The sequence below is a fragment of the Schistocerca cancellata genome, chromosome 7, assembly GCF_023864275.1.
Source record: "Schistocerca cancellata isolate TAMUIC-IGC-003103 chromosome 7, iqSchCanc2.1, whole genome shotgun sequence".
NCBI lineage: Eukaryota > Metazoa > Arthropoda > Insecta > Orthoptera > Acrididae > Schistocerca > Schistocerca cancellata.
This window is the reverse complement of record NC_064632.1, coordinates 173270429-173284037: the sequence shown is the minus strand read 5'-3', so window position 1 is coordinate 173284037 and position 13609 is coordinate 173270429. Positions and strand designations below refer to the sequence as shown.

Here is a 13609-nt window from a genome sequence, read left to right as displayed (position 1 = left end):
GAACAACACAAAAAATGCAACAGGAGCGTAATATGTAAGAAATTGTCCATGCAACCTGCCACTGATGATGCCTTGCAGAATATAAAGGTGCAACGCGTATGGCACTAAAATTGTGTTTTATTCAGTTGCTGTCAGACGGTCCATATGTAAAAATTATCAATATACCATAATGCAGTAAATTCAATTTTGTTCCAACGAAAATAGTTCTTGATTGTATCCTCCTCATTTTGACTTCAGGTTGTTATTCTATTTTGTTTACAGAGGAGATTGTCGGTGGGAGAGACTGGAAAACAAATTTGAGACGCTGTTTGCAGTGCTCGTTTTGCAATCCAGTTGTCCGATCTGTGGTTCTTGGAAGTGGGGGGACTTCTACAAGACAATGGTTAGTTGTTTATGAGTAGTGACGATTTTAGCCAGGTTCAAGGCGAGGTTGGCGATCCTTTTCTAGAGTGGTAGTATACGTGTAGCAGTGCATAGAAGTAATCTGGGACCACCAAAAACCTTTTGTAGATAAAGCTAAGGAGCAGTAGGTAGGGTTATTGATGTTGCGCGCCGCTCATAGCTGTAACGTGACCGCGAGTGCTACTCGACTTCGCGCCACGACACGGAAACTCCGAGGCGCGGACCAGAAGGGACATTTGAAAGTCTTTGCGACGTGTCTTTTGTCTTTGAACTTGCTAAAAAATTCCTGTGTAGCAGTTATTTGGGAACTTGAATTATACTGATATAAAATGTCCGACGGTCAGAAAATTAAAATTTGAAATAGTTTCTCGTTGACAACTCCTTCTGTTCTCTAGAAGAATTCTATTTATTATATATTGAAAAACGAATTACGTGGCTATAATGTTTTTACGGAGTTATTCTGATTGCTATGAGCTCATTTCGAACCCCATGGTCATTTTCAAGGTATATGAAAAAAAATTCCGTCTTCAAACAAACGTTTTTGTACATTTTCGTTATTTACATATTACTTTACAGTTTTGAATTACTTACAGCTTAGCCCATCGTTATTTCTGTGCTGTCTAAATGTTAATATTGGTGGAGATGTGGTAACCCTTCAGTAATTAATAATTTTAACGTAATTTGTAAATAACGAAAATGTACAAAAACGTTTGTTTCAAGATTGCGTTTTCCGCATATAGCTTGAAAATGGCCATGGGGTTAAAAATTAACTCATAGCAATAATTACATTATAGCCACGAAATTTGTTTTTCATTATACACTCCTGGAAATTGAAATAAGAACACCGTGAATTCATTGTCCCAGGAAGGGGAAACTTTATTGACACATTCCTGGGGTCAGATACATCACATGATCACACTGACAGAACCACAGGCACATAGACACAGGCAACAGAGCATGCACAATGTCGGCACTAGTACAGTGTATATCCACCTTTCGCAGCAATGCAGGCTGCTATTCTCCCATGGAGACGATCGTAGAGATGTTGGATGTAGTCCTGTGGAACGGCTTGCCATGCCATTTCCACCTGGCGCCTCAGTTGGACCAGCGTTCGTGCTGGACGTGCAGACCGCGTGAGACGACGCTTCATCCAGTCCCAAACATGCTCAATGGGGGACAGATCCGGAGATCTTGCTGGCCAGGGTAGTTGACTTACACCTTCTAGAGCACGTTGGGTGGCACGGGATACATGCGGACGTGCATTGTCCTGTTGGAACAGCAAGTTCCCTTGCCGGTCTAGGAATGGTAGAACGATGGGTTCGATGACGGTTTGGATGTACCGTGCACTATTCAGTGTCCCCTCGACGATCACCAGTGGCGTACAGCCAGTGTAGGAGATCGCTCCCCACACCATGATGCCGGTTGTTGGCCCTGTGTGCCTCGATCGTATGCAGTCCTGATTGTGGCGCTCACCTGCACGGCGCCAAACACGCATACGACCACCAAGGCAGAAGCGACTCTCATCGCTGAAGACGACACGTCTCCATTCGTCCCTCCATTCACGCCTGTCGCGACACCACTGGAGGCGGGCTGCACGATGTTGGGGCGTGAGCGGAAGACGGCCTAACGGTGTGCGGGACCGTAGCCCAGCTTCATGGAGACGGTTGCGAATGGTCCTCGCCGATACCCCAGGAGCAACAGTGTCCCTAATTTGCTGGGAAGTGGCGGTGCGGTCCCCTACGGCACTGCGTAGGATCCTACGGTCTTGGCGTGCATCCGTGCGTCGCTGCGGTCCGGTCCCAGGTCGACGGGCACGTGCACCTTCCGCCGACCACTGGCGACAACATCGATGTACTGTGGAGACCTCACGCCCCACGTGTTGAGCAATTCGGCGGTACGTCCACCCGGCCTCCCGCATGCCCACTATACGCCCTCGCTCAAAGTCCGTCAACTGCACATACGGTTCACGTCCACGCTGTCGCGGCATGCTACCAGTGTTAAAGACTGCGATGGAGCTCCGTATGCCACGGCAAACTGGCTGACACTGACGGCGGCGGTGCACAAATGCTGCGCAGCTAGCGCCATTCGACGGCCAACACCGCGGTTCCTGGTGTGTCCGCTGTGCCGTGCGTGTGATCATTGCTTGTACAGCCCTCTCGCAGTGTCCGGAGCAAGTATGATGGTTCTGACACACCGGTGTCAATGTGTTCTTTTTTCCATTTCCAGGAGTGTATAATGTCCTTACAAGACATATACAACGCTGCAGGTCCATGAGAAGTAAAAAAGAATTCTATTTATGTAATACCAGCATTTCCGCTATGGCTTCGTCCATGTACGTATTCAGCACATATATTGGACAAACCTCATCCTTCCCTTCTCTGCATCCACCTGTTCGTTCATCCTTCTGTCCACTTCATCTTCCCACCTCTATCTGTCTCTCTCCTCCTTCTCCTCACTCCCTCTGTCTATTCATCTCCTCCTCCCTCTCCCTTTGTCCATTTCCTCCACTCCCTCTCTCTGACCATATCCTTTTCTCCCTCTCTCTTTCCATTTCGGCCTCTCCTCTTCCTTTTTCACCCACCCACTGCCACTTTACACCTCCCACCTGCCTAATGCATCTCCCCCTCCTTCCCTATGTCCATTTCGTCCTCCCTCTCGCACTGTCAATCCCCTCTACTATCCATTTCACCCTGTCCCTTGCCATGCACATGCAGCCCCTTTTATACGGTTCGATAAAGCAGACTGATACTACTCCCGCAGCATGGCTGCCACGCAGGGCAGGCTACACATCAAGGGCTTGAAAACCATTTATTTGCCTCTGACATAGAGGTCACTATGCAAAGCAGTTTGATAAAGCAGCCCAGCACAATTTGAACACAACAGGCCTGTCATGTAGGGCAGCCTGCATGTTTGGGCCTGGAAAACCATTCTTGCCCCTAAAATATAGGCTGTCCTGCAAAGGACATTTATTTCGCAGGCCAATATTGTTTCCACACAGCATGCATATTGTGCTGGGCATCCTGTATGCCAGGGACAAAAAAAATGTTTTTGCCCACATTTCCGCTCCTATTTCAGCCAGGAGGTTATAAACCCCACAGTACTGATACTTGTGAGGCCTGCTGTTTCTGTGTGAAATTTGGTTGAAATCGATCCACTGGTTTGGGAGGAAATTCTCCCCCCCTCCCCCCCCCCCCCCCCCCACACACACACATACTCTCTGCTTTATTTGATTATATATAATACAATTAAAAAGTAGTGGAGAGAAATAATTCATTTGCATATGTATTAGGGAAAAATTACCTTGCAAATAATCAGCATGTAGTCATATTCGTATATCAATATGAAATGACTTATTCACTCAATTAAGAATAATCACAGAAATGTCCCATGGAACACTAGATTAATTAACTTTAGATACGATAATAGACCTCTGAAAGTGTTCTGCTAACACAAACCATGTACCAGATGCAGAACCAACACTTTTGACAAAACGAATCTCAGTCGTAACTGGATTTAGTCTCACAGAAAATTATATTTAACAGGACGGTGGGGGACCATCAGACAGATGGTGATGTAAGGAGAACAGAACATACGGATCACAAGGCTACTACGATTAGTGAACACGATATGGACTTTATCATCCAGAGTGTAACACCATAATCGACTCCATTGAAAAGTTAGATAATGATGTAAAATGCATGCAACTTAGCAGTTCAGTCTCTTTGGGCATATGGAGTATCCTCATTGATATGCGAATGGCTTTATGCGCGTTTTGATAACAGAGGACAGTATGTTCTACTGGATACTAACTGCTCTACAGAAAAACAAGTAGCGTCTAACAGCGGATGTGCTCAGAGGAAGTACAATACAACCACTAATTCTTTAAAAGCCTCATTTTCTACATTGGCTTCTTTTTTTTTTGGTCATCAGTCTACTGACTGGTTTGATGCGGCCCGCCACGAATTCCTTTCCTGTGCTAACCTCTTCATCTCAGAGTAGCACTTGCAACCTACGTCCTCAATTATTTGCTTGACGTATTCCAATCTCTGTCTTCCTCTACAGTTTTTGCCCTCTACAGCTCGCTCTAGTACCATGGAAGTCATTCCCTCATGTCGTAGCAGATGTCCTATCATCCTGTCCCTTCTCCTTATCAGTATTTTCCACATATTCCTTTCCTCTCCGATTCTGCGTAGAACCTCCTCATTCCTTACCTTATCAGTCCACCTAATTTTCAACATTCGTCTATAGCACCACATCTCAAATGCTTCGATTCTCTTCTGTTCCGGTTTTCCCACAGTCCATGTTTCACTACCATAAAATGCTGCACTCCAGACGTACATCCTCAAAAATTTCTTCCTCAAATTAAGGCCGGTATTTGATGTTAGTAGACTTCTCTTGGCCAGAAATGCCTTTTTTGCCATAGCGATTCTGCTTTTGATGTCCTCCTTGCTCCGTCCGTCATTGGTTATTTTACTGCCTAGGTAGCAGAATTCCTTAACTTCATTGAGTTCGTGACCATCAATCCTGATGTTAAGTTTCTCGCTGTTCTCATTTCTACTACTTCTCATTACCTTCGTCTTTCTCCGATTTACTCTCAAACCATACTGTGTACTCATTAGACTGTTCATTCCGTTCGGCAGATCATTTAATTCTTCTTCACTTTCACTCAGGATAGCAATGTCATCAGCGAATCGTATCATTGATATCCTTTCGCCTTGTATTTTAATTCCACTCCTGAACCTTTCTTTTATTTCCATCATTGCTTCCTCGATGTACAGATTGAAGAGTAGGGGCGAAAGGCTACAGCCTTGTCTTACACCCTTCTTAATACGAGCACTTCGTTCTTGATCGTCCACTCTTATTATTCCCTCTTGGTTGTTGTACATATTGTATATGACCCGTCTCTCCCTATAGCTTACGCCTACTTTTTTCAGAATCTCGAACAGCTTGCACCATTTTGTATTGTCGAACGCTTTTTCCAGGTCGACAAATCCTATGAAAGTGTCTTGATTTTTCTTTAGCCTTGCTTCCATTATTAGCCGTAACGTCAGAATTGCCTCTCTCGTCCCTTTACTTTTCCTAAAGCCAAACTGATTGTCACCTAGCGCATTCTCAATTTTCTTTTCCATTCTTCTGTATATTATTCTTGTAAGCAGCTTCGATGCATGAGCTGTTAAGCTGATTGTGCGATAATTCTCGCACTTGTCAGCTCTTGCCGTCTTCGGAATTGTGTGGATGATGCTTTTCCGAAAGTCAGATGGTATATCGCCAGACTCATATATTCTACACACCAACGTGAATAGTCGTTTTGTTGCCACTTCCCCCAATGATTTTAGAAATTCTGATGGAATGTTATCTATCTACATTGGCTATGTTTGTTAAATTCTACTATTGCAATTTCAGCCTTTTGGTCATTTTAAAGTGGATAACAGCTACAAACAATATACACAGGGCTAAATATACCACTAACATGGCCGCCCCCGGTAGCTGAGTGGTCAATCCTAAGGGCCTGGGTTCGATTCCTGGCTAGATAGGAGATTTTCTCCGCGCAGGGACTGGGTGTTGTGTTGTCCTAATCATCATCATTTCATCCCCATCGATTCGCAAGTCGCCGAAGTGGCATCAACTCGAAAGACTTGCACCCGGCGAATGGTCTACCCGACGGGAGGCCCTAGTGACACGACATTTTATTTACCACTAACATAATACATACCCACTTGCAAACGAGCAAAAGGTTGAAATTGGAAAAGTGGGTTTTTAATAACCGTACAGTCAATGGAGAAAATGATGACTTTCAAAAAATTTTACGAGACTGTGAACCCACAGCAAATACACTCCTGGAAATGTAAAAAAGAACACATTGACACCGGTGTGTCAGACCCACCATACTTGCTCCGGACACTGCGAGAGGGCTGTACAAGCAATGATCACACGCACGGCACAGCGGACACACCAGGAACCGCGGTGTTGGCCGTCGAATGGCGCTAGCTGCGCAGCATTTGTGCACCGCCGCCGTCAGTGTCAGCCAGTTTGCCGTGGCATACGGAGCTCCATCGCAGTCTTTAACACTGGTAGCATGCCGCGACAGCGTGGACGTGAACCGTATGTGCAGTTGACGGACTTTGAGCGAGGGCGTATAGTGGGCATGCGGGAGGCCGGGTGGACGTACCGCCGAATTGCTCAACACGTGGGGCGTGAGGTCTCCACAGTACATCGATGTTGTCGCCAGTGGTCGGCGGAAGGTGCACGTGCCCGTCGACCTGGGACCGGACCGCAGCGACGCACGGATGCACGCCAAGACCGTAGGATCCTACGCAGTGCCGTAGGGGACCGCACCGCCACTTCCCAGCAAATTAGGGACACTGTTGCTCCTGGGGTATCGGCGAGGACCATTCGCAACCGTCTCCATGAAGCTGGGCTACGGTCCCGCACACCGTTAGGCCGTCTTCCGCTCACGCCCCAACATCGTGCAGCCCGCCTCCAGTGGTGTCGCGACAGGCGTGAATGGAGGGACGAATGGAGACGTGTCGTCTTCAGCGATGAGAGTCGCTTCTGCCTTGGTGCCAATGATGGTCGTATGCGTGTTTGGCGCCGTGCAGGTGAGCGCCACAATCAGGACTGCATACGACCGAGGCACACAGGGCCAACACCCGGCATCATGGTGTGGGGAGCGATCTCCTACACTGGCCGTACACCACTGGTGATCGTCGAGGGGACACTGAATAGTGCACGGTACATCCAAACCGTCATCGAACCCATCGTTCTACCATTCCTAGACCGGCAAGGGAACTTGCTGTTCCAACAGGACAATGCACGTCCGCATGTATCCCGTGCCACCCAACGTGCTCTAGAAGGTGTAAGTCAACTACCCTGGCCAGCAAGATCTCCGGATCTGTCCCCCATTGAGCATGTTTGGGACTGGATGAAGCGTCGTCTCACGCGGTCTGCACGTCCAGCACGAACGCTGGTCCAACTGAGGCGCCAGGTGGAAATGGCATGGCAAGCCGTTCCACAGGACTACATCCAGCATCTCTACGATCGTCTCCATGGGCGAACAGCAGCCTGCATTGCTGCGAAAGGTGGATATACACTGTACTAGTGCCGACATTGTGCATGCTCTGTTGCCTGTGTCTATGTGCCTGTGGTTCTGTCAGTGTGATCATGTGATGTATCTGACCCCAGGAATGTGTCAATAAAGTTTCCCCTTCCTGGGACAATGAATTCACGGTGTTCTTATTTCAATTTCCAGGAGTGTATAATTGTGAGAGTGACTAATGTTCTCAGTACAGGAAACAGTTTCTCAGATAGGACCCCCAGCGCTATCAGACGGATGGCTGATGACGCTGTTGACTACAGAACAGCACTATTGTTGCAGGTGCACAGTTAACTCCGGAACGACTTGGACGTAATTAACGTATAGCAGTGCTGCGTTTTGAAACTGGAACTTCAATGTGGACATCATGTGTACTGTATACATGCGTGGTGCGCTGTGCTGTGCTGGCTTGCCTCACCTGCAGACCTCGACCTGGAGCATGCACCTGTTGAGGTAGGTGCGGCCGTCGGTGCCGCAGACGGGCTCGTTTTCACGACCGCAGCGGTGGCTGCAGCTGGCGCCCTCTGCCCGAGAGCACTTCTCAGGGGGAACCACCGTCACGCCTGCCAACACAACACACGACCACAGCTGCTTAAACGGGACGAAAAGGAACGCAAGCACAAGCCATGTTGAAGTTAGCAAGTCGATTATTGCGCTAGAGTTTTACCATTTCCTAAATCTTATGTCCCTCTCTGTAGATGAAATGGTCTCGTCTGTGGCAATCTGGATTGGCAGTAATAAAACGTCCTACTTTTGCTACAGAGTCGATTTATTTATGACACCAAATGTTACAGCAGTTATACTGCGTCTTTAATTGTGTTTAGATGAAATCTCTAACAACTGAATTTTGAAAATCACATACATATTTTATCTATACACACCTCGAGGTGGAAGATAACTTCTGAAACATATAGTGTGATGAATAAGAAGGTAACTAAAATCCAACATTTTATTGCTATTTAGCAAAGCACCTAGCTGGGGTAGTCTGCATGAGTTACTTGGTTTAGTACTCACTAAGTATGACTTCACTTTTGGATCCTTACTCTTGATTAAATTTGTTTTTATACTGACTCAATTTTATTATCAGCATCATCACTATTATTAGGTGTGACTTTGTTATTGTTATCGTTATTAGTATACTCTGCTTAAACGTCTTGGTGCTTAAGGTCTGTTACGTGACACAGTTTTGTCACAATGACTGTCGCTCGTGCCTAGGCAACAGGTCGGGTGACAGGGAGCAGTGGTCTGGTCTGCCAACATTTACACAGGTGGAACGAGGTTTTTCCCACTGCATTTGGCACGTAAAGCGTAGTGGTTTGGTCTGCCAACATTTACACAGGTGGAACGAGGTTTTGCCCACTGCATTTGGCACGTAAAGCGTAGCCTGTAGACTTTAGAACCTGTGACAACTGCAACCTAAAGGCACGTAGTTGTAGGCGTCTATTTAAAAGTTTCCACACAGAAGTCACTGGAAGTTCTAATTTACGATCACTCTTTCGAACTGATTTCTTGAGGTTACGTGTAAACACTCTCTCTCGTTCAACACTTTCTTTGTTCACTATTGGTCGTTCCATAGTCTACTCTTTGCGCACAGATATACAAACAAAAGTGTTTGAGATTCTCCTTAATCTGAAGTATTATTTATTATTGTAAGTTGAATGTAATAAATGCTACAAAGCGTTAAACACGCTGTATTTAATGTGGCATCCAAGTACCTAAAAATGGTCATATTCACTCAAATAAACGAAATATATGATCATTTATGCGGAACCAGTTAGGTGCAAACTGGAAGTAGATGGAAGAATTATTCAACAGGTAAAGACATTTAAATTCCTTGGTATTGAATTGTCTATCACTGGAAATGTCGAAAAGGAGGTCAGAGAACAAGTAGCAAAAGCAAACAAAGTGGCAGGGTGTTTGTACTTTGGCGACGGAACCCTATTATATTTCTGGCTTTCCAGCCATCATATTCAGTACAATAAGCTCTTCTTAGACCAGGGGAGAGGGCAGCAGTGCAAAGACGACGCAATGTAGTGTGCGGTGCCTATGACAGATAGTTTGTTCGGTGCGGGTATCGTGAGAAATACCGCCTAAATTGTGGGCCTTCTCCGAGATTGGCTGCTGCATGCGGAAGTTGCGCGCCAAAATAATCATCTTCTCGTATTAATATTACAAAAAATAAACAATCTATTTACTTACATTTCATGTAAAAGCATCACTCAATAGCAGGTTATCATTCCACTATTTCAAGTGTTAATTACCAGTAAAATAGTGAACAGCTGATAAATGAATAGGCAGACGAAGCATTTCGGAGATCGGATCGCGCCTAACTTGGATGGCGGGCGAAGTGGTTCGGCTGTCAGATCGGAGATATCCCAGCGTCTCGGAAGACAGACATTTGTTCTGCCTTGGTTGGTATCGGTTAAGGACTTAATTAGCTAGCTCTAGTTATTTGGATATATAGCTGAGAACAAGCTGATAGTAATTACGCAAATACGTAGTTCATTGTTTTGTTTATTTTGTATAAAATTGTGAAGAAAGGAAATTGTTTGTGATACATAAAGTGGCATACAATTGTGCAGTTTCTCGCATTTTGCTAATAAAAAAGCGAGTGGCATCCCATATAAACAAACTAACTGAAAATTTTATAATTCATACAATATCAGTTCCTCGCTAAGAGTTTACTACAGCCTCTAGATAACGGATTCACGATTTACGTGCTGTTCTTTGCGCAGGGGACGACAACAACTATAGAGAACTGCAAGTTGGTGAACATTTATTAGAACTTATGCATTCCACCCAGGGCGGTGGAAGCAAATAGGCACCTCGCGTGTACTGACATCTTAGAATTAATGAGATCAGTGACACGTCATCTGTGGTAACACAGAGGAGGTAAGAACAAGAGAAATTTTCGGGGGAAGAGGTTTATCTTATATACATCTCCCTCTCTCTCCCTCTCTTTTTAAACTTGCCGGAACCCGAGTAAAAGCCTGAAACGATAGTTAGCCAAGTGGACGGCACCCGAGCCTTTCTCGTGTAATGCGTAAAACTTCGTAGTTGCCACTGCGCTTCCTTCCCTCTGTCGGTAGTCATGTAGACAGCACAAGGAAGCGTCTCTGCATTGTGCTATCACGTAGTGTTTAAATTCTGTACTCGAATATAGCACCTTGTATGTCGGTGCTCTGTGTTACGTCCATATTACTTTCGTCTATCAGTAACAGGAAGATGGGAAAAACGTGCCGAAACGAAAAGGTCTGGTGGTGCCCAAATTGCCATGTGGCTCTTTACACGCTTGAGTGTTTTGAAACAAACAACACTCACAAAAATTGTGTGTAAGAACGATGTGTACAATTTCTTTTTCAATGTAGAAGTGTTTGAATATATGCTGTTTTTACTATCTCATAATCTACCTTTTACGAATACTTAAAGCAGATTTAATCGATTCAAATGACACAACAAACGAGTTTATTGCATTTATAGTTACAATGCTATACTTGTCGGCAAATGTGTTGAGAGCAGCCGTCCAGCCGCCCCAACCAGGGCGTCTGAGGCCCTTCTTGAAACTGTTAAATGATACAGTTTGGAACAGCAAACATGTAGGACAAGGTGTAACGGCAAGAATATAAAAAAACAATAGTAAGACTAGTTATACACAGATGAGACAAGACCTGGAACATCAGAAACCAGAAGACGTATGAAAACCACGGAAATGTAAATGCTGTAGAGTATTACAGGGTATATACCGAGAGGGAGAAGTGAAAGCATTAGAAAAGGATGTAAAGTGAACTCCATTAATGAGTGGATACGTAAGAGAAAATATGAATAGAAAGAACACAGAGACAGGATGGATGAACGGATGATTGCGAAAATCGGAAGAAATAAATCAGCAGCTGGTAAAACACATACAGGCCATCGAAGGAGAAGACTGAGGAGTAGACTGAGGGGTACTGAAGGAAACGGGCCTTAGCTTAGAAAGAAATGAAGAGAAAGAAGAAGAAGAAGAAAAAGAAGAAGAAGGAAATATCACTAGTTTTAATGTTTACTGAACGCAAATTGCTGCTAAATTCAGATGAAACGCGGCAAGCATTTTACGTGCCGACTTTATTAATAATTGGAATATATTTATCATTCTGAGGCTGACAACAGGAAAATTCGACATGGGAAATGCTATTGACGTCATAAAACACTGTGAGTGGCAGTAGGGTGCCCTGTGTAATTTGCATTTCTCTCCTTATTAGCTCGGTGACGCTTTTTGATGGATTGTCATTGTCTGGAGTGCGTGCGAATGTACAGAGTATTCGACTCGGAGCGACGGGAGATGCTTCGGCCGAGCAGGTCGGTGATCGGTGTACGGTACCGCAGCCGAACCTACAGGGGGGCGGCAAATACTGCTGGTGGTTAAGGTCCAGCATGGGGCGGTACGGCACCGCGTACAGGAGTCGGGGGCTACTTTTCCCTGTTTTTCTGACTTCTTTTGAAGATTAGTACGCCGTTCGTAGGACGCGCAAGCTACCAGAAACACTAGCCCCATAGCGGATAGCAGTCCTCTCTGGATTTCTCGAATCCGGTTGCGAGGGCGAGGCAATGGACATTGGCAGGATAACTTGCGGTTAGCGTAAAGAGGTGTGAGATCAGACTGCAGCATTGAAATGGAAATGTTTTGGTAGGCGGGGGGAGGGGGGAGGGGTGAGGGGGGAGGGGGAAATTTCATATTGTCATTGGAAGCTGGGAAAAACGTGCTATTTTTTGCCGGGATTCTCTGTTGGAAGGAATCCTCGTGGTTGGATCGCAATGGGACGTTATTCTGCCATTGGAGGCTGGAGCTGTTTTGGCGACAAGGAATACGCAGGGCGTAAGTGAGTGCCGCTTGAGAGCCTTTGGCCGGTAGGATGCGAAAGTGTCCTGATCGGTCCTGTGCGGTAGAAGGTGCTGCATCTTTGAATCCGGCCCAGGTGCTGATAATTCCGTCTTCGTGAAGGGGCCTGCACGTCTGCACCGTGCAGTCTTTCCTACGGTGAGCATAAATGGCAGCTCTGGTAGAGTAGTAAAACTGATTTCACATTTGTGAAATCCGGGACGATCGCCTGTGTCATCTACTTTGCACTGTTAATGAATGAGTAGTCTTCTGGATTTTAGTCACCAACTTCAGTCACTTTTCCGATTATGTATTACGGGTTTTAATAGTTGTCAGTTATCACTGAACAACGGGAGACTAAATTCTTAGGAGGGAAAGAAGTAATAACTGATAGGTGAGTGACACTGCTTTTCATGTAATCTTGACATAAATTCTGGATAGAGCTAATTGGCTGAAAAATGTTTCAAATGGCTCTGAGCACTATGCGACTTAACTTCTGAGGTCATCAGTCGCCTAGAACTTAGAACTAATTTAACCTAACTAACCTAAGGACATCACACACATCCATGCCCGAGGCAGGATTCGAACCTGCGACCGTAACGGTCGCTCGGCTCCAGACTGTAGCGCCTAGAACCGCACGACCACTCCGGCCGGCTGATGGAGCTAACTATCACTGGTTTTAATCATTCATTAATATGTTGATCTCATAAATGTGTTTACGAATAAATATGTGTGTGGAGTTTAATGACTGTTTATGGTCGACTCCTTCACATACATTAAGTTTTAGGCTTCTAATTCATATCCTGGAAGATATTAGCAATCAGCTCAGTGATCACCGACATATTACTCCAGTCATGGAGGGTTAGTTAGAGTGAGATATTTGTTCTGTAAATTCCCCACTTTAAGATCTATGTCTATGGCCGCATTTTTCGCGCACAAGCATTTAGAGGTTAGTTCTTAATGAGGTGGCCTGCTATTATTTAGTTTTCGAGGGTTCATGGAAATTCATCATCGCGTGGTTTTATACAGTTACCACGCCAGAATAAGGAGGGTAATCCTGCTGATTGATTTCAAAGCTTGTTTAGTTTTTTAACTCGTAGTAAACACTGAAGAAATGAAACGCAACATTTCGTAGCATGCAGTACGTAAGAGAAATTAATTCACTAAACAAAGCAAGAGATAAACCTTATAAGTGGATTTGCTGCACTCCGTCCTCTCGTTTCTTTGGAGGGCACTGCCCTCGCAGTAGAGCACACACA

At 45.3% G+C, this 13609-nt stretch overlaps 1 protein-coding gene across 1 annotated transcript in view; it reads right to left on the bottom strand.

Annotated features, from left to right (window-relative positions):
• Positions 1-13609, bottom strand: part of LOC126092240 (serine protease inhibitor dipetalogastin) — a 284082-nt gene that overhangs the window by 59647 nt on the left and 210826 nt on the right. Inside the window, exon 3 of the mRNA XM_049907745.1 lies at positions 7914-8058. Within this exon, the coding sequence (XP_049763702.1) occupies positions 7914-8058 (145 nt within the window). The remainder of the gene's footprint in view (positions 1-7913; positions 8059-13609) is intronic.